The 25,169-nt window shown below is 48.3% G+C and overlaps 1 protein-coding gene and 9 non-coding genes across 10 annotated transcripts; all 10 read right to left on the bottom strand.

Moving 5' to 3' along the window:
* Positions 1 to 1,360: 1,360 nt before the first annotated feature.
* On the bottom strand, positions 1,361 to 12,373 carry LOC119443544 (uncharacterized). Its single transcript, XM_037708392.2, has 2 exons — positions 11,990 to 12,373; positions 1,361 to 2,122 (listed from the first exon to the last, which is right to left on the bottom strand). Exons 1-2 carry the CDS (start codon positions 12,344 to 12,346, stop codon positions 1,361 to 1,363), a joined length of 1,119 nt encoding a protein of 372 aa, XP_037564320.1. The 5' UTR covers positions 12,347 to 12,373.
* On the bottom strand, positions 6,313 to 6,385 carry Trnav-uac (transfer RNA valine (anticodon UAC)). The gene has a single exon. It is a non-coding gene; the product is annotated as a tRNA-Val (tRNA).
* Positions 6,466 to 6,538, bottom strand: Trnav-cac (transfer RNA valine (anticodon CAC)). Its single transcript has one exon. It is a non-coding gene; the product is annotated as a tRNA-Val (tRNA).
* Positions 6,619 to 6,695, bottom strand: Trnas-cga (transfer RNA serine (anticodon CGA)). Its single transcript is given in 2 exon segments — positions 6,619 to 6,654; positions 6,659 to 6,695. It is a non-coding gene; the product is annotated as a tRNA-Ser (tRNA).
* Trnav-cac (transfer RNA valine (anticodon CAC)) lies at positions 6,776 to 6,848 on the bottom strand. The gene has a single exon. It is a non-coding gene; the product is annotated as a tRNA-Val (tRNA).
* Positions 6,927 to 7,000, bottom strand: Trnav-uac (transfer RNA valine (anticodon UAC)). Its single transcript has one exon. It is a non-coding gene; the product is annotated as a tRNA-Val (tRNA).
* Positions 7,079 to 7,151, bottom strand: Trnav-uac (transfer RNA valine (anticodon UAC)). The gene has a single exon. It is a non-coding gene; the product is annotated as a tRNA-Val (tRNA).
* On the bottom strand, positions 7,231 to 7,303 carry Trnav-uac (transfer RNA valine (anticodon UAC)). The gene has a single exon. It is a non-coding gene; the product is annotated as a tRNA-Val (tRNA).
* Positions 7,383 to 7,455, bottom strand: Trnav-cac (transfer RNA valine (anticodon CAC)). The gene has a single exon. It is a non-coding gene; the product is annotated as a tRNA-Val (tRNA).
* A 106-nt stretch (positions 12,374 to 12,479) lies between the features above and the next one.
* Positions 12,480 to 12,552, bottom strand: Trnav-uac (transfer RNA valine (anticodon UAC)). The gene has a single exon. It is a non-coding gene; the product is annotated as a tRNA-Val (tRNA).
* Between the last annotated feature and the right edge of the window lie 12,617 nt (positions 12,553 to 25,169).

Below are 25,169 nucleotides of genomic sequence, written 5' to 3'. Positions count from 1 at the left end.
TAGTCACAGCAACTGCATCAACACCAACTAACCCAACTTTCTTCGTGAATTACTCGTCTTATGGGGGGGGGGGGGGGGCACACTTAGCTGTTTGGAAAATGTGCAGCTTGAAATTTCTGCATTGCTACCTCTGACTGACAGCTCTGACGCAAGCAATATGATCAGGTTGTGACAAAGCGCGTGCATCTTCTGTTACTGATCAAACCGCATGCAATCAAATCATTTGCCAACTTGTCCGTGTTGGATGTGTTTTCAGTGAGCTATAATCGCATTGCCAGCTTCTTTTATTCTGCATAAAAACAAACCTATAGCATTTTTTTCCGAAACTGTGAAGGTACTCAAACCTATATTGCATTAAAAGCTTCGGGTGATCCACTCTGAACAAGGGACGTACTCTCAGACAACAGCTTTTGGCTATATCACTGTCAGTGCGCGCTTATTGGCTGGTTGAGCAATGTGTCACACGAAGGCACAGGAGTATTGTCGTAAGTGATTATCCGAGAATATGTCCCCAAGTGAAAATCATTGCATCATTAGGACTGACATGAGCTTTGATGGAGATGTGTGTGTCATTATATAAAATTGCAGAAATTCAACACTGGCGCTCTTATTCATTCTGCAGTTTATGCTGCTATATGTGGCACAATGGTTCGACGTCGTCATACAGCACATTGATTATGTCCTTGCATGTGCTACAAACGATTCATCATAAAATCTTGCTGTCATTCACGAGCTTTTGTATACACTACGACTTAGGTGGATGCACTTTGTATGCAATTCGTAGTCATCGGCCAAGATCTCGTTGCTTACATGACTACAGTGCGTACACATCACACGCTATCTCGCACACCTCGTACAGAATCTCGTTAGGCTGGCGCAGCACATCGCACACATCTCGCACATGCGTACATCTCGCACATGCATTCGCGTAGCACCTCGCATAGATCTCGCACACTTTGTGAAGTCTACGCAGCTCATGCGTACAGATCTCGCACATTTTCTACGATATCTCGTTGAATGTGCGTAGCACATCGCACACTTCTCGTCAAATCTGTGCGATATGCATACATCTCGCACATTTCTCGCACAATTCGCGTACAAATTTTTCAATAGGGATGGCACCCACCTCATGCGTCTGGGGTCGATGCTGCCTTGGCCTCTTGTACGAACCTTCCGTAGCTGCCTGGGCAGCCTTCGGAAGGCGCAGCTCGTGTCCTTATCATTGTTCTCCATCGTTCCTTGGGGTTGGCTTGGTCTTGTAGATAACTAGAAGAGATACCGCGAGGCACACGCGCTCGCGGCTACGTCGGCGGCGTGCCTGCCGCCTTACGGTCCGGTGGTATATTCGGTCGCGGTCTGATCAGTGACCCCCGGGTGATCGCCGCCTTGGCGGCGGTCCCTCAGAGTTCTCTGCAGTCAGGGCCTCATTTTCGTCCAACGTAGCATCGTGGCCACGCTTGCTGACAGTGGCGCCGCTTGCTGCCTCGCTTACGTCCATGACTACCGGCTCGTCGCATGACGGTGACTGCGCTGGGACGTCGTGCACTTTGACGGCGCCCATGGCGTCACCTACTGTGTCAGTCATTTTTGGGCTTTCGTCGTTTGTACTTGTATCCTGCAGCTTGTCGGGAGGGGCTAACGTTGCCTCATCATGCCCCTCGACCTTCGGCGTTGCTTCGCTTGCGGCTTCCTCAGCGTCAGCCTCGTCCATGACAAGTTCGGCGGTGTCGTCTCCTCCAACCGGCCCTGCGACACTTGCGTACGTCTTCACGCACTCATTTTCTTCGTGTCCAAAACGCCGGCAGTGCGTGCAGCGAGGAACTCGGCACTCACGTCGGATATGGCCCTTGCTATGACACCGCAGGCATAGTGGCGCTCTTCCAGGCGCGACAAGAAGGGCCATGTCACCGGCGACGCGCAGCTGGTGTGGAAGGTCGTCCACCTTAATGCCATTATGGAGATTGAGGCGCACGAGGCGCGTCGTCGACCCCTTGTCCTGGATTCCTTGAACCCTCCACTTTTCCTTAGAGACGTCGGTCACTTTCCCGTACGGAGCAAGCGCTACACGCACATCTTCGTCCGCCACGTTAAAGAGAAGCCAATGAAGCTTGAGACGGACGTCCTGGTTCGCCGGGTAAGAGGGGAGAGTTTAAGGGTAGAGAGGACGGACGTCCTGGTTCGTGGGAAGAGGGGTAAGAGGGGAGAGTTTAAGGGTAGAGAGAAGTGCGCGACCAGGCCGAGTGCGGGAGAGACGGAGGAGCTGGGCCGTGCGATGGGCCTCCGTCAGCTCTGTAAGGGAGTTGTGGACGCCCATCGACAGTAACCGAGCCGTTGAAGTAGATGTGGGAAGAGACAGGGCCGACTTATATGCCTGACGAATGAGGCTGTTGACTTTGTCTTCCTCGGTGCGTGAAAGGAAAATATACGGAAGAGAATAGATGAAGCGGCTGAGAACGAAGGCCTGGACTAGGCGGCGGAGGTCGTGTTCGCGCATGCCGTGGTGACGGTTGGCAATGCGGCGTATTAGGCGGATGGTCTGGTGTACAGTGTTTGTGAGTCGAGTGATGAGGGTGGTGTCTTGCCATTGGACTGAAGAAAGAGTCCGAGAATGCGGAGAGTGGAGACGAGGGGAATGGGTGTGCCGTCAAGGGAGACTGTGAGTCGAGAAGGCGACAGGGGGGCCATCCCCCGAGGCAGAAAGAGCAAAAGCTCCGATTTGGCCGGGGAGCAGCTCAACCCGACAGACCGGGCGTGAGTCACCACCGCGTCCACGCCCGCCTGGAGAGTGGTCTCCATGTCGCCAAGATTGCCGGTGGTCACCCATAGGGTGATGTCATCGGCGTAGAAAGCATGAGACAGAGCTGGGATAGTGCGTAGTGCACGTGCCAGCGCGAAGAGGGTGACGTTAAATAGAAGAGGGGACAAGACAGAGCCTTGGGGAGTACCCTTGTTGCCAAGGGAGAAAGAAGGAGAAAAAAGTGGGCCGTACTAGATCTCGGCTGTGCGGTGGGCGAGGAAAGCGGTCACGTAAGCATGGACACGGGGTCCGACATGAAGGGAGGAGAGAGCGTCCAAAATGGCGGTGTGGTGTACATTGTCGAATGCTTTGGTAAGGTCCAGCGCCAGGATAGCTCGAGCGCGTTTGTGGTGGGAGGGGTGTAGGACATCCTCGGAAAGCTGGAGCATGACATCCTGGGTGGACAACTGGGGACGAAAGCCGAACATAGAGTCCGGATATAGGTCATGATGATCCAGATAGGTCTGGAGGCGAGCCAGGATGACGTGCTCGAACAGCTTGCCGAGACAGGAGGTGAGAGAGATGGGGCGGCCGCGGAGGTGCTCGAGGGCAATAGGTTTACCGGGTTTGGGGATGAAAGAGACACGTGCATGGGTCCAGGAGGAAGGAAGAGTACCAGCCTGCCAATGCTCATTGAGAAGGTCAGTAAGGGCTTCGAGGGAGGGGGTATCTAGGTTTCGGAGTGCCTTGTTAGTGATGCGGTCCGCCCCCGGGGCCGAAGTGGTGCGGAGCGTGAGTAGCGCCGCACGAACCTCTCCCAGGGAGATGTCCGCCTCAAGGTCAGGGTTGGGGGAACCGGTGTAGGCGGGAAGAGTTGTAGGGGGGTCGGTGCAGAGGTAGCGGTCCCGGAGGGCCGCCAGGAAGTCACTATCGGTGAGTGTGGAGGAGTGAAGGAGATGGGATATATCCTTGCGCTGGGAAGCTTTAGTGTGTGTAGGGTCTAGCAGCACCCTGAGAAGTGACCACGTGTCGCGGAGACCCAGGTTGCTGGCCATGCGATCGCATGTCTGGCCCCACTGTTGTCGAAGAAGAGAGGAGCAGTGCTCCTCCATGTCCGACGCGAGCCGGGCCAAACGGAGGCGCAAGGCGGCGATTGTATTTCTGAGCCTGCCACCGGCGGTGGACAGCGTGATAGGCCTCCCAAAGGTGCAGTAGACGGCTGTCTGCCGTGGTGGAGTGTGGTGCTGCAGGGAGTGTGGATGTAGCAGTATGGACGTCTGCCAAAAGGGTCTCAGTCCAGGCAGAGAGATCGATGATAGGAGCAGAGGAGGAAGTAGAAAGACGAGTGGAACGGAAGCGGTCCCAGTCAACTTTCTGGGTGAGACCAGTAGAGGTGCGAGCAAGGGAGGGGAGAGGGAAAGTGGTGCAGAGGATGTAGTGATCGCTACCGAAGGAGACTCCCGTATTAGACCAGGTCGGATCGGCTACATTTTTGGCGAAGGTAAGGTCCGGATTGGTGTCTCGTTGGACACTGGATCCGATTCTGGTGGGGCGAGCGAAGTCATTAAGGACGGAAAGACATTCATTGTGGATGAAAGTCCAGAGCGAATGGCCCTTGCGGGTGTTCTGGGGGTAGCCCCAGATAGTATGAGGTGCGTTGAAATCGCCCAGAACGACCATGGCGTTGCGGCCAGCGCAGGAGAGCGCTTTGCGGAGGACGAGGAGTAGAGGGGCTGAAGGGGCTTTGGGAGGGCTGTACACATTGAGAACAAAGAGGCTTGCCTCAGTGCGACGGCGGGGAAGGATTTCGAGGAGGAGATGGGCACAGCCTGAAACGTCCAGCTGGTGCAGCACGGCAGCAAGGTTACGGTGCACCAGGGTGGCAACGTTTGGGTGGGTCTCAGAAGAAGGATGAAAGAAGGTGTAGTCGCGCAGCTTCACGGGAGCTAGGGGTTCCTGGAGTGCTAGGACAGAGGGGAGAGTGTCGGGAGGGATGTTCTGGAGGTGGAGCTGCAGGGTGCTCCGCTTGCCGCGGAACCCCCGTCAATTCCACTGCCAGAGATTAAGGTGCGGGGGGTGTCTGGCCATGATGGATGGCGGGGTCACCGGACGGAGTTGGGGTAGGTGCCGGGGGGAGGGGGGCGGGGAGCGAGAGGTGCGCGAGGGTGGCCTCAGTCGCGCTCTGGCGGGCATCTAGGACCGCGACCCTGGTGTCTAGGGCGGTAAGGTGGGATTCGATGGTGGCCACGCGGTTGTCGACACCGGCGATGCGCTCCTCAAGTCGCACGAAGCGCGCCATGACGCGCTGCTCAAACGCCTCCAAGAAGGAGGTTGTTTTGCGAACGATGTCACGCTCGGGCGCTACGTCATCGGAAGAGGGTGATCGGCGTTTGTGCGGGGGGTGGCGGGTGGGAGAGGAGGCGCGCGATGACGCAGCCGAGGGTGCCGTGTTCATTGGCTCCTCTGCTGGCGCCAGCTGAGGCGGCGTTTGTGAAGGTGCGGTAGCTGGGCAAGGAGAAGGAGAAGGAGCGGGGGAGGACAGACGCGCTAGCGCGGCCTGCAACTGGCGCGACAGCTCCTGAATTTGTAGCTGCTGGGCAGCGATAGTGGCCTTGAGGGCCGCGGTTTGGGGGTCCGACGTGTGAGGCTGCGATTTCCAGCTTACCGGTGATGTGGTGGTGGGGGCGGTGGACGCCTCGGACCTGGGCAGAGGCGGGAAGGAGACGGAGCGGTGGCGGCTGGCAGACCGGGCACCACGGTAGGGAGAGCGGCGGCGGGAAGGCCGAGAGGTCTTGTGGATGGGCCCGGTGGGTGGCGCTGGTGGGGGACGCTGAGGCTTAGAGGTGGCCGGAGGTGACGACGGGCCGTTCCGGTCGAACCGGAGCTTGCACGGACGCGAGCCCGTGACGTGGGCTCCCCTGCACAAGATGCAGCAGGGGACGCAGGTCGGGGGCTCGACTGCCTTGTGAGCCTGGCCGCAGCGGTGACAGAGGGTGGATTTGGGCTTCGTGCACACGTCCGCGCGGTGGCCGGGAGCCCAGCAGTTAGTGCAGGCCTCGGCTTTCGGGCGGAACGGGTGGCAGCGGTAGATCCCGCAGTTGAAGACGATGGCACTGGGGAGTGTTGTTGTGCCGACGAAGGTGATGAGGATAGATTGCAAGCGCCCCATCTGGCGTGCGTCGGCGATGGCGTAGGGAGTGTTGACATTCATGGCTTGTAGATCTTGGACGATCTCGTCCTGGGTTTGGGAGTCCACGGCGTTGTATATAATGCCGCGGAGGGCAGGGCCTCGCACGAATGTCCGCATGCAAAAATAAAGTGTTGAAAACACTACGACCTGAAGGCAGTGTAGGCGAAATAACTTCGTATCCTTCGGCATCCGTTCCGTCCATCCTGTTACCGCGGCTGTTCGTAGCCGCAACCACCGCTCCTTGGGAGCACATGATACACACGTCCGTTCACTACGGTGCCCGGAAGTGGAATGACCACGGGAACCGAGCACGGAGTAGAATATTTCGCTCCCCCTTTTCTTCTGCGCGTATACGACCGCAATAGAAATAAAAATGAAAAAGCTTTGTTCACGCCCGGGATCGAACCGGGGACCTTGCGCGTGTAAGGCGCACGTGATAACCACTACACCACGGGAACCGAGCACGGAGTAGAATATTTCGCTCCCCATTGTCTTCTGCGCGTATACGACCGCAATAGAAATAAAAATAAAAAAGCTTCCTTCCCGCCCGGGATCGAACCGGGGACCTTGCGCGTGTGAGGCGCACGTGATAACCACTACACCACGGGAACCGAGCACGGAGTAGAGTATTTCGCTCCCCCTTTTTTTATGCGCGTATACGATCGCAATAGAAATAAAAATGAAAAAGCTTTGTTCCCGCCCGGGATCGAACCGGGGACCTTGCGCGTGTGATCGAGGCGCACGTGTTAACCACTACACCACGGGAACCGAGCACGGAGTAGAGTATTTCGCTCCCCCTTTTCTTCTGCGCGTATACGATCGCAATAGAAATACAAATGAAAAAGCTTTGTTCCCGCCCGGGATCGAACCGGGGACCTTGCGCGTGTGAGGCGCACGTGATAACCACTACACCACGGGAACCGAGCACGATGTAGAGTATTTCGCTCCCCCTTTTTTTCTGCGCGTATACAATCGCAATAGATATAAAAATGAAAACTCTGTTCCCGCCCGGAATCGAACCGGGGACCTTGCGCGTGTAAGGCGCACGTGATAGCCACTACACCACGGGAAGCGAGCACGAAGTAGAGTATTTCGCTCCCCCTTTTCTTCTGCGCGTATTCAATCGCAATAGAAATAAAAATGAAAAGCTCTGTTCCCGCCCGGGATCGAACCGGGGACCTTGCGCGTGTAAGGCGCACGTGATAACCACTTTACCACGGGAACCGAGCACGAAGAGGAGTATTTCGCTCCCCCTTTTCTTCTGCGCGTATTCAATTGCAATAGAAATAAAAATGAAAAGCTCTGTTCCCGCCCGGGATCGAACCGGGGACCTTGCGCGTGTAAGGCGCACGTGATAACCACTTTACCACGGGAACCGAGCACTAAGAGGAGTATTTCGCTCCCCCTTTTCTTCTGCGCGTATACAATCGCAATAGAAATAAAAACGAAAAGCTTTGTTCCCGCCCGGGATCGAACCGGGGACCTTGCGCGTGTGAGGCGCACGTGATAACCACTACACCACGGGAACCTTTTTTTTCTTTATTTCCTTTCTCAGGAAAGATACAAAACAAAAAACTCACTAATACATGCTACATTCTGTAATTAAAAACGCTTGCCTGCTTTCGGCAAACATGGGTAATTAAAACCGCTTCAGGTTAACAAGAGCATCTAATACCGGCATCCATTGTGGTGGATCATTCTGCGCTTTAAGTATATCACGAATGAAGGCGATGCCTTCTTTGAAATATTCTCTGGCAGGCTGGGGGTTTAAGTCGGCATGATGCACTGCCATTCTTGTTTTCCATATGCTATGAAGACATAGCGCCATAAACATGTCATACGGCACTCCTTTATCGTTTGCGGTTGGGAGGAAGCGGATGCCATATGGGGTAAGCGGCAAATCTTTTTTCAAGGTGCGCTGCAGTATGTCCCATAAGAAGGTGGAATCTTCACAATCCAGGAAAATATGGTCAATAGTTTCCGGCTTTTTGCACAGTAAGCAATTTATCGTCCAAGGCACAAAAATACCCTTCTGCTCTAACCACAGTTTAACGGGCAGAGTTCCGGTGTGCAAGTGAAAGAAAAACGTTTTAACCGTAAATCGTACTGGCATCCGCTTCACCCTTTTCAGTACGTCTTTGCCAGTCCCTGCTGGAAACATGGAGCGATACAATGGTTCTGGCATAGATACATCAACAACATCTTTATACAGTTTCTTTCGAGTGACGCTGCTGAGGTATTCCAACGAGAACCGTGCCACGAGGAACTGGTAAGACCAGACGACTTCTCGCAGGAAGCCTCGTACTTTCGGCCCTTTAACCCGATCAGATGACACAATAAACGCCGGCATAACATCACATAATCTCATTTGAATAACAGTACGTAGGAAACCGTTGCTTTGGTCCCGCACAAAGATAAATCTGGACACTACCTGTTTTAAAAACAAATGCGCCAAGCCCAGTCCGCCGCTTTTCAAGGAGCGGAATAAATTTGTGCGACTTGTACGCTCCCATGTTGAACCCCATATATATACTGCAAGCACCCGGTGCAGCCTTTGAATGCTTGCTCTCGTCGCACACAATACTTGAAGAACGTACCAGATCTTGGCTACCAGAAAGAGGTTACACACTGTTGACCTTGCAAATATAGATAGGTCTCTCCCTCCAAACTTGGTAGATTTTTCCTTTATTTGCTCTGCTTCATTCTTCCAATAGTCATTAGTGTCTCTGTAGTGATTTAAAGGCACCCCGAGGTATTTCGTTGGTGAAACCGTCCACTGCATGTTTTCAAAGACTGCAGAGTTGTCATCCCAATCCCCATGCCAAAGGCCCAAAGATTTGTCCCAATTGATAACGCTGCCTGTCATTTTACAAAAACTCGTCGCGACACTCACCGCGTTCCTGACACTTGCTTGGTCAGTACAGAAAATAGCAATGTCGTCAGCATATGTGAGTAGCTTAACTTCGCTTGTGCTCAACTTAAAACCTTTTATTGCACTGGACGACATTATTTTCAAACAGAAAGGCTCCAGGTACAGCGCAAACAGTAAAGGAGACAATGGGCATCCTTGCCTAACAGAGGACTTTATCTGGAAACGGGCAGTTAATGATTTATTAACTTTAATCCTGCTAGAAATGTCCGCATAACACATTGTTATGCCTTCCATCAAGACCATCCCGACATTGATATATTCTATAATGTTGAAAAGGACTTTATGCGCAACTCTGTCGAATGCCTTCTCTAAGTCGAGTTGTAACATTGCGACTTTCCCGCAGTAGGAATCGCAGCACTCCAGGACTGTTCTAGCTACGTGTATGTTGGTCAGAATGGACCTTCCTTTTATGCCGCAAGTCTGATGTGGCCCTACAAGTTTGATTATAACGCTTTGAAGTCTTCTGCTTAAAACTTTAGTGAAAATCTTCTAGTCCGTGTTCGTTAGACTTATTGGTCGATACGCTCGTACTGACAGCAATGCAGCTGGATCGTCTGTTTTTGGAAAAAGTACAACATGGCTCTGCCTGAAAGAAGGGGGTAACTTCTTTCTTCTGTATGCCTCAATTATAACGTTAAGGAGGACAACTGCTATTTCCGTTTTAAACGCCTTTTAGAATTCTGAACCCAAACCATCAGGGCCTGGTGATTTCCCTGCACTCAAATCCCCGATCGCCCACTTTATTTCTGCAACGTTGATTGGAGCTTCGAGGTTCGTTTTAAATTCTTCTAGTTTTGGCATGAGCCTCAAGAAATCGCATGGAAATCCTTCCTCAATCTGTGGTTCGTGGCCAAGCAATTCTTGATAATAATCGACAAAAGCGCGTCGTATCAGTTTCTCGTCTCGCACAACTTCATCTCTGTACATTATCGCTTTTATTTCGTTGCGCGACGCATAGCTTTTTTCGTCTGATAGAGCACGTTTGGTCGGGTTTTCACCCATATATATTTTTCCGCACGTGCGCGTACTACTGCTCCTCTGTATCTTTCTGTATTAATTACTTCTAGTTTGCTTTTAACTTCTTTTATTTCTCTGGCAAAGGTACCCGGAGCTGCAGTGTCCGCATTCAAATAAAAGTCAAGCCGACTTTGCAGCTCAGTTTCTTCTTTCCTTTGCTGTCTACGCAATGCGCCGGCTCTTTCGATAGCTGAAATTTTCGCGTTTTGTTTGAAATCTTCCCATGCTTCAGCGTAACATCCCGGTTCACTTTCCAGTAGATCTCCAATTTTTCTTTTTATTTCCTGCACATATACCTCATCATCGAGGATCTTAACATTGCATTTCCACAGCTCCCAGTTGAACTTCGCTGGTTTCCTCGGGCCTAGCGTACATATAACCAAGCTATGGTCGCTAAAAGAAACGTTTTTAACATCGTATTTCTTGCAAAAGAGTGCCAAATCTGCCGAAACATAGATTCGGTCCAGTCTAGCTTGGTTGTCCCGCTGGTAGTGGGTGAACCGAGGCAATGTACCGTTTGATAGGAAGTACGCTACATCTTCTAATTGGTGTTCTACAGTCAGTGAGTTTAATACTGATACACTCGCATCCCGTATCGCGGAAACTCTTGCCCTATCCTCTACTCTGCAGACACAGTTAAAGTCCCCCATCATTATAACAGTCCTGTCACAGGTCAGATAATGTTCAACACCTTCGAAAAACAATCTGCGCTCATTTGCTACGTTTGGGGCATATAAACCAACTATTCGGAAATTCTGGGCCTGCAACGTTATGTCACATACAATAAGCCGCCCAGTGTCACACGTGTACACACTGTCAACAGATATTCCTGTGGAGTGCTTCACAAACAGCGCACAACCACCGGCGGTACCAATTGCATGCGAAACGTATACATTGTAGTACGTCCTAAAAGGTTCAACCATGCGGTTTGTTCCTTCTTCACTTCCAATCTTTGTCTCCTGTATGGCAATTACGTCCAGCTCATTTTCCATAAACAGTCGATTCAGCTGGTATTGCTTCCTCTGCGTCGACAAGCCCCGCACATTAAGGGTGCCCACATAAAGAGGTGTTTGAAGAGTAATTGCCATTTTTTTACGCTACACAAAACCGCATGGTAGTACCTTGCTTAATACAAGACGACAACCCACTCACATTTATAAAGCATATCCAAGTCACTCCAGCCATTTTGATTCCAACTTTGATTTTGCCGTGGCGGCGTCGACGCATTGTCTCCTCCGGTCAACTCCGCTGCTATTGTCCGGTTGAAAGAAAAAAAAGGACGTCACGTCACGTCGCCGGCGGGGCCGGCGGTTTCCGCTCGGGCCGTGGCTCGAGCGGTATTTTCGGTGTGAATTTCAATGTAGCCCTTCGAATAGGTGTCGTCTTCACAGGCGGCTCATCCGTTGCAATCTGGTCGGTCGCGTGCCCCTCTTTGCCATCTTCATGGAGTCGTTTTGACGCAAGGCTGCTGGCACTACTCATAGTGACGCCTGTAGTTACAGGGTCTTCCTCGACCCTCACGCCAGGTGCATTGCCTTGGCTCGTTGGGGCGCCCGTCACCAAGTCTCTGCAGCCTCGGTCGAAGTGTTGGCGGTCACTTCCTCAGTAAAGGTTGCATCCTTTTGCTTCACGTGGGCGGTGCTAGCCGCACCAGGAATTCGCGAGCTGTCTGCCTCGGGGGTAGTTTCAGCCGCGTCTGCCTCGTCTATTAGATGTTCCGTCGATATTTCTTCATTCGCTTTGACACCCGCCACGTTTGCGTAGGTTCGCACGCAGCTGCTTTCATTTGCCATATCGCCGACACATAGCACACCGCGGTACCCGGCAGTCACGCCTGATATGAGCCGTGGCATGGCACCTCAAGCATAGCGGGGGGCGTCCCGGTGCGACGAGTAGAGCCATGATTCCTGCAACCCGCAACTGATGGGGTAAATCTTCTAGCGTCACACCAGGCTTGAGCTTCAGCTGTGCGCGTTGACGACCCCTTGTCAGCTATTCCATGCACTCGCCAGCGCTCCTTGTAGATATCACTCACTTTCCCGTACGGTGCCAGGGCAGAACGCACTTCTTCGTCTGCTACATTATGTAGTACCCAGTAGAGCTTTATACGTACTTCTTGATTTTCGGGGTCAACCACAAGGCACCGTTTCTCCTTGACCCGTACTTCACCGATTCCTACCATCTTCTTAGTAGCTTCGGCACTTTTGAACGTGACGGCCCAAACGTGGTTCATCTGGAACGCCCCCAAAGCTATTACTTCAGGGAGCACTCCAAGATGAACCAACATGTCCCAAAAATCTTCTACACGATAAGGCCTCGCTTTCAAGTCCCCGTGAAGAAAAACAGTATTCGCAACAGATGTACCTGTTGGCAGCGACGGCAGAACAACTTGATAGTCCTGGGTGTCATCAGCAAAAAACCTGTTTCCGCGGCCCACCTGGGCCGCTGATACCGCTCCGGCGGAGCCCATTCCACAAGCGTCCGTTTGCTATCACGGCCGGAAGTAGAATCCACCACGGGAACCGAGCACGGAGTAGAGTATTTCGCTCCCTCTTTTCTTCTGCGCGTATACAATCGCAATAGAAATAAAAATGAAAAAACTCTGTTCCCGCCCGGGATCGAACCGGGGACCTTGCGCGTGTAAGGCGCACGTGATAACCACTACACTACGGGAACCGAGCACGAAGTACAGTATTTCGCTCCCCCTTTTCTTCTGCGCTTATACGATCGCAATAGAAATAAAAATGAAAAAGCTTTGTTCCCGCCCGGGATCTCTCGCAGTCCTTGAACACGCCACCGTTCTCGAGTAATGTCCTTGACAGTGCCGAAGGGTGCCAAGGCTTCGCACACATCCTCATCCGGAAGGTTGTGAAGCATCCAATGTACCTTTAGACGCACCGCTTGGTTCCCAGGATCGATAACTATGCAACGGCGCTCTTTGACCTTGACCTCTCTTGCACATAGCATTTGCTTCACAGCTTCACCGTTCTTGAATGTTACTGCCCATACGTGACTCATTTGATACGCCCCTAGCGCAACTACGTCGTGCAGCAACTTCAAACTTGCCAGCATGTCCCAGAAATGTTCCACGCGATACGGTCTAGCACGCATGTCTGCGTGTAAAAACAAAGTGTTCAAAACCACTCGTCCAGTTGGTAATTGTGGCAGCAGCACCTGATACTCCGAATCCTCGTTCATATTTGTCCTGGTACCGCGGCTCTGTTCGGTCGCTGAAGCCGCTCCGATGCTGACGGAGCTCATGTCAACCACGTCCGTACCCGACGGTGTCCGGAAGTGTAATTGATAACCACTACACCAGGGGAACCTTTTTTTTTCTTTTTTTTCTTTATTACCTTGTGATCAACATTTCACAGATACAGCAATTGCAAACAAAAAGTACAGGAAAATCCCTAGCCACTCGGCTAGTTCCTGCGTTTTAAAAGGGCCCGATTGTGTCCAAATGATCAAAAACAGTAATCCATTCTGGAGGATCTAGTGCCTTGTATGCATCTCGTATGAAGATAACAGCTTCAATGAAATAATCTCTTGCCGATCTCGGACTCAAATGCGCCTGTCTGACGTCCATTCTTGTTCCCCAGACACTGTGCATACACATCACTATGAACATATCACTTGGTACACCCTCTGGTTCCACACAAGGTAAGTAACGAATTCCGAAAGCGCTTAAAGGTAGGTCCTTTTTTAAGGTCCTTTGAAGCACATTCCATAGAAACATCGCGTCATGGCAATCAAGAAAAAGATGTTCAATTGTTTACGGTTTTCTACATATTAGGCAGTTTACAGACCATGGAACGAAGAGGCCTTTGCTCTGCAGCCATGGTTTTACAGGGAGGGTATCGGTATGCAATTAGAAAAAAAAGGATTTCATTGAGGCTTTCACTGGCATTCGCTTAACACGCTTGAGGACGTCGCGCTCTGAGCCCAGCTGGTACAGCCCGCGGTACACAGGAATTGGCAAAAAAACATCAAGTAAGTCTTTGTACAATCGCTTACGTGTCACAGACGATAAGTATTCATTGGAAAACCTGGCGTTAGTAATCTGCATAGCCGCTACAACTTCACGTAGGTAGCCAGATAACAACGCTGGCCGAAAAAAAACGTTGATACAACGTAGTCTGGCAAGGAATCTCGTAATCGCACTTGGATTACAGTTCGAAGAAATACGTCAGCTTGATCACGCAAGAGAAAAAACCTCGTCACAATCTGCTTAAAAAACAGGTGCGATAGCCCCAAGCCCCCCGTTTTTAACTTTATGAAAAAGGTTGCAACGACTCATGCGCTCCCAAGTCGACCCCCAGATAAAGACTGCAAACACTCTGTGCAGTTTTTATACAAAAACCCTAGTTATGCTTAACACTTGGAGCACATAGTACACTTTAGCTATCAAAAACACATTACAAACGGCTGCTCTTGAAAACAGAAAAATTATGACCCCCCATTTTTCTGTTTGTAATTTAACTCTTCTTGCTTCATCTGACCAATAGTCTTTCCTGTCCTTATATTTATTTTAATTTTATTTTATTTAGATACCCTAAGGGCCCACAGGGGCATTACATAGGGGGGGGGACATAAAGCAAAACACAATTTTTTCAAATGAAGAAGCAGCGCAGGTGGTAAATACAGCACTTTGGGGTACATCAAGTCGTGAAACATAATAACAAGGTAAATATTCTTACAAAATTCACACTCAACGAAGCAAAAACAAAATAGCGAAAGCGAATAAGTGCTCTCGGAGAGAGAAATGTTGCTAAAAGTGCTAGGATTGTAAATACGTTAGTAATGCTGAATGAAATAAAGAAGACTGTTATCGTGGCAATTCTGGAGGGTAACTCATTCCATTCTTTTATTGATAAGGTTAACGGCGAATTCTTGTACTTTTCCGTCCGGGCGAAGATAGGGTTAACTTTATAGGCATGATCGATGCGATCTGAAGTATGAGGTGGCGGTAAAATGTGTGACCGGGCAAATGATGTGTTGTTGTGATACAGTGTGTGAAAAAAGCATAATCTGGCGAATTTCCTGCGCATTGCGAGTGGCGTCATGTTTAGTGCTTGCTTCACAGATGAAACGCTTTGAAATCGGGAGTAGGATGACATGATGAATCGCGCTGCTTTATTCTGGACGGCTTCGAGTAGATAAGTCGTGTTTCATTTGAACTCCCAGATAGCTATCGAGAGTTGTGCTCCATTTTATGTTTCAGATCATGTCTGGAGCACTCTCCCAGCTGCCATGCCAGAACCCCAAGACATTTATTCCAGCTTACATTGCTTCCTGTTGCACTACAAAAATTGTTAGCCTCTTCTACAACTTCGTACACGCTTTCTTCATTTGCGCAAAATGCAGCTATATCATCCGCATAAGCGAGGATTTTAACTTCACTGTTGAAGAAAGTGTAGCCTCGAATACTCGGATTTGCAAGTACTATTAAACAAGAGGGTTCCAGGTAAAGATCAAAGAGGAGGGATGACAAACAACAGCCTTGTTTTACAGATGTTTCAATACGAATCATTTCACTTAGTTTCTTATTGATGACAAGTCTCGCTGTACAGTTATCATAGACCATTTTCACTCCATCTAGAATTACAGATCCTACATTGACGTGCTTCAGGATGAGGAACAGAATTTCATGCACAACTCTATCAGAAGCCTTGTTCAAATCCATTTGAACCATTGCAACTCGATCCTGCATGGCATCGCAACATTCGAGAACCGTTCTTGCTACGTGAATATTTGTAAGAATTGTTCTTCCTTTAATTCCGCAAGTCTGATGTGGACCTACAAGGGACTTGATAGCACTTTGGAAACGGCGAGGCAAAACTTTAATAAAGATCTTGTAATCAGTATTCGTTAAGCTTATTGGTCGGTAGGCTTCCACAGAAAGCAGTTTCACCGGGTCATTAGTTTTCGGAATCAGGATCACATGGGATGTTCGAAAGGACGGTGGTGTTAGTTTTTCTTCGTAGCATTCTTCTATAACTCGATGTAGGGACTCTGCCATGTCTCTTTTGAAGAACTTGTACACGGCGGCACCGAGACCATCTGGACAAGGTGATTTGCCAGGACTGAGGTCGTCTATCGCCTGCTCAACTTCCCCGACTGTCATTGGCCTTTCCAGTGACTGTTTTGTTTCGTCAGAAAGCTTAGGGATAAGCGGCAGAAAATCCAAGGTAAATACATCTGGTAGCGAAGCTCCCATAGAAGCCCATACGTTCAAAACATGGTTGCTTACCGGCGGTTCATGGGGCTTAGCGCCATCTGTGTGAGGAGGGAACACTTCCGGCGGAAGAAAAAATAATTTGACGTCATATCCGTCAAAAACAGAAGTGACGTCATTTTGTTCTCATAGGCGCGAAATTTGTTTTCGGAGGCCTGCCATTAGAGCTGTATATCCAAATACCCCGCCATTCGACTTCATGGGCGTTCCGAGTTTTCAGCGCCCAAAGCGATGCCGGAAAAGATCAGCCGTACGGGTGTCGAAATCGCATCGCTGCACAGAACATACTTTCTTTGGAGGCCCACGAACGCTTTGGGCGTAGATTGCGTAGACTGCTCGTCCTTTCCTCGGACGCCAAGCCCGTCGGCCAGCGCTGTTGCACGAAAACAACTAAAGTAAACAAGTATCTGACGGTCGCAACTCACTACATTTGACTGCACAGGTCAAGAAACAATAAAACTACCCGCGTCACCTAATTCAGATAAACGTCGACATGCAACACAACACATGGGAGGGGGGATTATTGTAACAGGTGAACTTTACGAGCGCGCCTTTCCACACACTCCAAGAGCTGCATTGCATTGCAACTGATAGCGGCGTCAACGCCCGCCGCTATCGATGGGCGCTCTCACGGTGGGCGCTGAAACAAGGTATTTATTGATAATGATCAAGTAAAACAGAGTGGTATCTTCTTTTCTAGCCATGCGTATATAAAATGGATTAGGAATTTTATTTTAGTTGAATGAATCTAACTGCCTCTCGCTTTAATTTAAAAAACGCTTTTTTTCTTTCCCATTGTTTATTCCCTCCAAACATAGTCGCGCTTCAATTGGTGCTCCCATAACCACCCTTGCTGATCTCGGTGACAATTGGTTCTGAACCGCTTTTCGCCTGAAGCTTCCCGACCATGTGGATCGACCTTGGAAAATCGCTTAGAAACGTTCAGTATCGCATGTTTTATGACTAAATAATCTTCTATAATATTCAACAAAGGCAAGCTGTATCAGTTCACCATCTTGAGTAAAAAAAATTATGGGGTTTTACGTGCCAAAACCAGTTCTGATTATGAGGCACGCCTTAGTGGGGGACTCCGGAAATTTGGACCACCTGGGGTTCTTTAACGTGCACCTAAATCTAAGTACACGGGTGTTTTCGCATTTCGCCCCCACCGAAATGCGGCCGCCGTGGCCGGGATTCGATCCCGCGACCTCGTGCTCAGCAGCCCAAATCTTGAGTAACGTCATTGCGAAAACTGATTTTGTTAATTTCTTTTGATACTGCATGTTTATTTTTCGTCGCATAGCGCTCGTTTGGTGGGCGTTTCGCCCAACCAAAGCCGCTCGGACCTCGCCCTTATCACTGCGCCACGATATATTTCTGCTTCTGTGGTCTCGAGCTTCCCCTTACGAAAATGTCAGATATGGACTGATATGAAAAAGGCCATATATGGGCATATTAAAAATTGGGCAGATATGGCCATATATGGCATATAAGGGCCATATATGGCCATATCTGCCCAATTTTGAATATCCCCATATATGGCCCCCTTATATGCTATATATGGCCATATCTGCCCAATTTTTAATATGTCCATATATGGGACCCTTATATGCTATATATGGCCATATCTGCCAAATCTTTAATATGCCCATATATGGGACATTTCTATATAAGGCCACTTCTAAAGTTTTAGTATGTCCATATATGGCGCTCTTATATACAGGGTGTTTCAGCGAACACTTTCAAAATTTATTTAAGGTGGCCTGTGGCAGATAACCCAATTCTAGTTAATGAGCTGGCCTACTAGGCGGACATTACTTGCACAAAAAATTGAAATGCATAATCGACTATAATCAACAAAAATTCACTAATTCAGTTTTAAACTAATTACCTGATGGCCCATATTGTAATTTACAAATTGAAGCCGGGGAGTTCGCAAGGCGATCCACTTGGAACGAATGCTCGGGATGACACCAGTTTCGGGATATTAATTCGCGAACTTTGCGGAGAAATGCATTGGCGTTCCAGTTAATTTGGTGCTTCAATGCATAAAGCAACGATTTGTTAAGAAACTAATTGGAACGCCAATGCGTTTCTCCGCAAAGTTCGGGAATTTATATCTCGAAACTGGTGTCATCCCAAGAATTTGTTCCAAGTAGCCTGGCGAACTCCAAGGCTGCAATTTGTAAATTGCAATATGAGCCATCAGGTAATTAGTTAAAAACTTAATTAGTAAATTTCTGTTAAATATTCGATTATGCATTTCAATTTCTTGTGGAAGTAACGTCCACCTCTTCGAGTAGACCAGCTCATGAACTAGAATTGTGCTACCTGCCACAAGCAACCTTTAAGAATTTTTGAAAGAGTTCGCTGAAACATCCTGTATATGGTCATATTTGGAAATTCAATAAATTAAAATCTGGGTTTTTACATGCCAAAACCACAATTTTATGATGAGGCACACGCTGGTGATCGAGGCATTCCAAATTATTTTAACTCCCTGTGGTTTTTAATGTGCACCCAATGCATACGGCACACAGGCATCTAGTGCATTTCACTTCCATCGAAATGCCACCGCGCCCGGGATTCAATCCTGAGCCAGTTCAGTAGAGCAACGTACGTACGCCTTAGCCACTACGGCGGGTCTGGAATTTTATATGAATATCTCCAGTAAAAAATTCCAACCAGCTATCAGCTTACATGTCTGTTGGCTAACCCTAATTTCAGACCTTGATGGTCTACTAGCCAATCGGCATACAAGTTTACAGGTCTACAAGCCTACAAGTCTACTACCTGTCTACTACCTATTCTACTGTTTGTCGGTATGCCATTGTACCGGAGACCACTGTTCAAATGTGTATTGTTTATTGAATTGATGAATTCTGACTGTGATTGCATTACAGTCTTGCAGTCTTAATTAGAATATATTCAGTGCCTTTGAACACTAGAGTATGCCAGTCGGCACTTAAGATGGCTCACTGCATAAATATGATCACCATTCCATCCAAAACTTCAGGTCATGGTATGTGTGTGATGTGGAAATCACATTTATAACATCTGAAAGCAATATGAACAGAGATAAAACTTTATTGCAAAGTTCACTACTACAGCACATTACCCAATTGCTGCAAGGGGTACCAGTGCACTGCTTTCAGTCTCTTTTCCATAATTTCCTTTGACACGGTGTCGTCCGCGTTGTGAAAACAGCTGCACAAACAAATGAACCATTATTGCCATATGACAGAAGACTAAGTACAATACTTGTTGTGTTGAATAATACACTGAGAAATGAGGAATTGAGCATAAACATTAAAAGACTAACAAGTGGTGAAAGCAGCACAAGTAATATTTGACTGTTTTGAAGCCAGCTTTGTGGCTGGTGAAGGGCCAATTGGAAGCAAATGCATATTTTCAAGTAATTGTAGGCCAGGCACACCAAGCTGTTTTCATTACACAGATTCCTATTGAATAGCAGCAATAATCCCAACATAGGCCTTACTGCATACCTGCTTGGTTAATTAATAATAGTACACACCGTAAGTTTGCACATTATGAAAATTCACATATTTTCCCCCCTCCCACACAATGACCACACTTACAACTCAACACTGCAACCGGTGGCCTGGTTTTGACTTCGACTGATGATAATGGCCAGCTGCGGATGCCAGTGGCAGTACCAGCACTGGAGCTATTTAGTGCTATATGCACAAAGCTAGTATTTCTCCCTTTTTTTGTCAGTCTAGACAGGTCATGCCGCGCATGCATGGAGTGATCAGTATGCTAGCGTGCCACATAAGGTCGCAAGCTAGCTACAGCACCCACTTCAAGCTCAAAGCATTTCAACATGCTTTGTAGAATGGCAGTCGTTAATTCAGAAGGTACTTCGGCGTCAGCAAAGTACACATCTGCCGTTAGAGATGGCCGCATGAAAAGCTGAATGCTACCAGCAAGGCAAGCAGGAATTTCCGCTGACCCAAGACTGATTTTTACTCGCAAGTTGAAGTAGCAGTGCTTTATAGCTCAGAAGCCTCTGGACAGCTGTTCTGTGTAAATTTAAATGATACAGAAGGAGGCTCGCCGACTTACAAGGAAGCAGGGCATTCCAACTACAAACTTCAATGCAAGCAGCGACTGGATGATGTTCTTCATCTGGCGGCATGGGCTTCATGAGTGTGCTGTGTAAATTTAAATGATACAGAAGGACGCTCGCCGACTTACAAGGAAGCAGGGCATTCCAACTACAAACTTCAACGCAAGCAGCAACTGGATGATGTGCTTCATGTGGCGGCATGGGCTTCATGAGAACATGTCAGCAGCTGCCTTCTACATACAAACAATCACAGACTTTCAGTATTTGTGATCATTCCCTGGCACCGGGAGGCAAGTTTAGAAGGCTGCCAGTGGAACTGTTGTGTCCATTGGTCCTAGAGGCACAGAACATGATTTCTGATGACAGTGTCATCAAAAGCTTCAAGAGAACTGGCATCTGAAGCTCAACTGACACCACTGAGGACCACCTACTATGGGACGACACTACTGAAGTTTAAGAAACTGGAAGGCCAGCCAGAAGTGCAGATTTCTTAAGCTTAAATTCTTATTTGAAATGTATGTTTTCAAGGTTCGAAAATAAGACTTGTCCATTCTTGTAAGTTACACCTTTGTTTGATTCTTTGGTAGCTGGCTTTTCGACACAATCTTAGTGTGCCGTAGATTAGGCTGAACTAGGTGGCTGTGGAAATTAACTTAAGATTTTACCCTGCATATAACATAGCCTTCCACTTTGTGTCATTTTCTTAAGTGTTTAAAATAGGAATAAACAAATGCATAAAAAATACCTAGTGCGTATGCTCGTTCCACAAGAAGTATGCTGCAAAGTATCAGCAGGGCTGGTATACTGTAGTGATTCCTTTCCCTTCATTTCTATATTCCATTCTTATCATCCACTGCACATAGCCAGCCAATCATGATCATGTAGGCAGAATGCTACCCTTACAACGCACAAGACAATTCCCCCCCAATAGAATAATTACACTATCCCAGCCCTAGATGCATTCATATAGTGTTTATGTAGCACATGGGCATCATACATGAGCTAAATATTCATGTACCTGTCCACAATATTTTATAAATGCTGTAACCACAAGGAAGTTTTCACATATACTGAAAAGTTTTCACAGCTGAAGTCATGATAATGTTAAATTTGTTTAAATACAGTGGTACCTCTGACCAAATATTAATGGCAAATCGACAATAGAATGAATTTCAATAATACTTTAGAGGGAATGTGGGTGGCCAGCTTCAAACTTGAGCGCCATGTGACATTAGCATAACTGCAGCATGAATGCATCCTGTGATGTATCCAAGTTTTTGTGATTGAGCCTACTTCAGCAAGTTGTCTGGGGGGATGTGAGCTGAAGCAAGAGGCCAGAACAGGGACTGCTTGCACGAAGGCATTTACTGATGGGCAAACTTACCAAGCAGTAGAAAGGTACTTCAGGCTTCTAATTTCGTTGCGCTGTGTCCGGCAGCGCCTGATGCAAACATATAGCCGAGCTTTCAAGCGACCTTTTACTATTGGCCTACTCATTCACATAGGGTCACAACACAATTACCTGCCTGTCTCCAGTGGGTGAAACTTTCCCAAGAGAATTTTTTGCCCTGCTACTTTGGTGAGTGCATCAGCTCAGTTTGTCTTGTCAAAATGGCTCCCACTACTTCACATGTAAAGTGCATTTGTTTGATTGCCCTTGTTGTAGATTGCCCTCCTCGGCCGCAGGAAGTCGTAGGTTAAATTTCTACCACCGCACAGCGCCCACTGATTCAAATGGACACAAGTGTACCCCAGCATGGCGTTCGGCTTTCTTCAGGGAGAGGAGCCTGTGCTCTAAATACCAGTCAAAACCCTCATGAGCACAAAAAGAAGTAGGCCTGGGCCATTCCCAATAGTGGCAATTTCCCATGTGGTGCCCCAAATTCCCTTTCCAAGCGCTGAGGTCCCATAATGGCCAAGCACCAGGTGCAGTGCAAGGACCTTATGAGTGTTGTTTATGTGTGTGGACTGCTTGAAAACTCTTGAGGACTGTGAATGAAGGAAGAAGAAACAGAAGGCGAGGCAGGCGCAGATTGCGTGCTTGGCAGTGTTCAGAAAAGAAACAATAGAGAAGGAAGAAAAGAGGTGGGTGCCAAATGGGCAGAGGAGGCTAGCAACTTAGAAGACGCAGGACCAGTGCGCTGTTTCGGGAGCTCCTGCCGTGGTACCTGAGGCAGCCCTCAGGACAACGCGCCTGCCTGTCGGTGCAGACGCAGAGTGGCGCCTGGCGTGACGCCGTTTGGAGCAGGCCTGGCTGTAGCCTGCTCGTAGCCGCCTGTTGGAGCATCTTTAGGCTGTGTCCGGGGTGAGGCCTAACCGAGGCCTTTGCTTTGAAGCCGCCTCTTGCTCGAGGTGGCATGTGAGGTTGTGGCGGTGGAAGCAACCCGCCCGACAGCCGTTCGAGTCCTCGGGCCACGGTAATGCAGCCGTCGCCTGCCTCATCTGATGACCATTGCCGTCACCCTGCCTTGGCTGGCCTTCCACGAGGGTCATCATGCCTTGGGTCGCCTCCAACGGAAATCGTCGCGACAGCTAGACGATCTACCACTGATCGACAACACCATCAGGAATGTAGCCATGAGACGTACTTGCTCTTTTCTTGAACGCTGCGCGTAGGACTTAGTGTAGACGTGATTTCACCGGTAGGCACCTAGCGGCTGCACTTGCCTCAAGGCAGCCGAGGTTGATGCTCTTCAACAAGGCCATCTGTCGTTGGACAATAAGTGCCCAGAGAGCACGCATGAAATCTCTTTCAAGATGTGAACCCTCACAAGAAGCCGAGCACCAGGCCAAGGGACATCTCTACCCATCAGAAAGAAACGGAGGTTTTCTGGCGGCACGGGGATTTGAACTCAGTACCTCCCACATACGAGGCGGATGCTCTACTGCTATACCACTACTGCGGTAGATTCATCCAGTTGAAATGGTTAGTCATGAGGATCTGAGACCGCTTTAGCATCCAAGAGAACCAAAAATTGGGCAAGCTGTTATGTATTCATGGTTGAAATGTTGAAAGCGGCATGGGCAAACGCAGACAAAGGAGTGCTTGCACTCTCTTCATTTCTCTGCCCCTCAGTCTGCATTTGTTTTTTAACTGCTTTAAACATTCTAATCGCTTTAGCTGTACCCATGACTTATTTTCATTGTCGACCTATTACAGCACCTGGCATTGTGTATATAGCACAGCATGACTAACATGGGAGTGCCAATGTTGCTGTAAGTGACTGCCATGTACTTAACAGAAATATTTATGGAGGCGTAATGGAATAAGATGAGCGTCTACAGCTCCAACAGTATCCCATATTATTATTATTAAGCCCTTGTCTTCAAGGAGCCTACTGGATAATTATTAGGATAGGAACTTTTCCTTGTGTGTGTTGAGGGCTTTACTAAATGCATTAGGAGCAAGTTTGAATTTTTTTGAGGCTACAGCACCAAGTAGTTCACAAGAAAGTTTCTCACTATTAAGCAACAATGGGAAAGAAGCATTGTTGCTAATATTCAGTAACAGTGACGCACGCTGTTTGCGGCGGTATGCATGAGGAAACAGTTCCCTTTCTTTTTGCTTTTTAGTTTCGCAAGTTTGAATTTGACTGTAGCACGCTGATGCCTACAAGATGAAGAGAAGATATACAATAAAGCTTGCTCAGAGTCGGTTACTTTAGCGAGCCCTGCTCAGATTCTGATCGAGATGTATGAAGCTATGTATGGACTAAATGTACTATCACATATTTCTATTACTAGCACTAAACTTAGTACTAAGTTAAACAGAAAGATACTTAAGAACTCTTCCCTGATACCCAACAACAAACAGCATGCTTGTGTGTGCGTCACTGATGCAGAATGTAACTAACACTTTAATTGTGTTGCCTCAAAAATGAACTTTTTTCAGAACTACCCAATGCTCCGTCCCCAAATAAGGTACGAAAAAAGCAACTTCCTCCCACAGTGGCTAGTAAGGCTGCAGCTAAGCCCCTAACGATTACAATGAAAAGCATGCAAGTTATCAATTGGCTAGATTGCCATGCAGCGCATAATACAGGATGCCATTGACCCATGGACGAAAGCCGTATACCCTGCCGTGATGAGTGCTACAGGTGCTGCAAATGTTATCGCAAGCAATTATAATGCTGACACTGCCATCCTAGACACGCTGTTCTGCGTAAGTAGCTGAAGGGCCTCCTGCAACAACTTGGCATTCAAGACAATGCCATCACTGTGGAAGACAAATTGGAGTCAGATCTATCACCAAACTTGTCAAACAGGTGATATGGTCTCAAAACAAGCACTGGTGTCGCAGTTTTGAGGCAAACCAATGAATGCACACAGGTTGAGAAGCAGCAGAAGGTTCGAAAAACTGAATTGGTAAACTTGATTCAGGGTATCAAGGTAAGAATATGCCACCGACACTCAAGGCAGGCAGATGGATTTGTTTTGTGCCCATTGAACGAGCGAGCCTGATGCACAAGATCGCAAAAAAAGCTCGACCAATTCTGTCGCCTCAGATGCTGCTGGACGCAGTGCAGTGGCAAATAAAGACCTGAAGTGCCTTCAGAAAACCAACTTGGTTGGTTTTGCTTTCTCGTTTTTTGATCTGCTATGTACTCCTTCCGAGTAATCATTATAGATGCAGCATCTGCTTTTTAAGTCTTGTTTTTTAGGTTATTATTTGCTGGGCCAGCGCACATGCTTCAACCTACCTTCACATATTTTTAGAGGCAAGCGTCATGCTGTGTGATAATCTGGATTGTCTCTTATCACCTCTGGTATACTAGGCCGTACCAATCTGTCATGGCACATGGCTATGATGTGGTTGTATTAGGGGGTCCTGGTGACTCGAATATTTGGTTGCTTTATCATTAATGTGATGCCCCATGATGTCAGTACTTATAAATATCACATTTCTTCAGTAAACTGCAGTTGAAAGTAAGCGCCAAACCCGTGTTTACGCAAACCGATCTCTGCTCT

The sequence above is a fragment of the Dermacentor silvarum genome, chromosome 1, assembly GCF_013339745.2.
Source record: "Dermacentor silvarum isolate Dsil-2018 chromosome 1, BIME_Dsil_1.4, whole genome shotgun sequence".
NCBI lineage: Eukaryota > Metazoa > Arthropoda > Arachnida > Ixodida > Ixodidae > Dermacentor > Dermacentor silvarum.
The sequence above is the reverse complement of the archived record's forward strand: the minus strand, read 5'-3'. Positions and strand labels throughout refer to the sequence as shown.

Bases quoted from the DNA above. Each gene is read 5' to 3' on its own strand.
- LOC119443544 (XM_037708392.2), bottom strand. From the start codon at position 12,346: ATGGGCTCCGCCGGAGCGGTATCAGCGGCCCAGGTGGGCCGCGGAAAC. The intron at 2,123-11,989 runs GTACGTATAAAG...CCGGCGAACCAG, and splicing joins TTGACCCCGAAAATCAAGAA to GACGTCCGTCTCAAGCTTCA.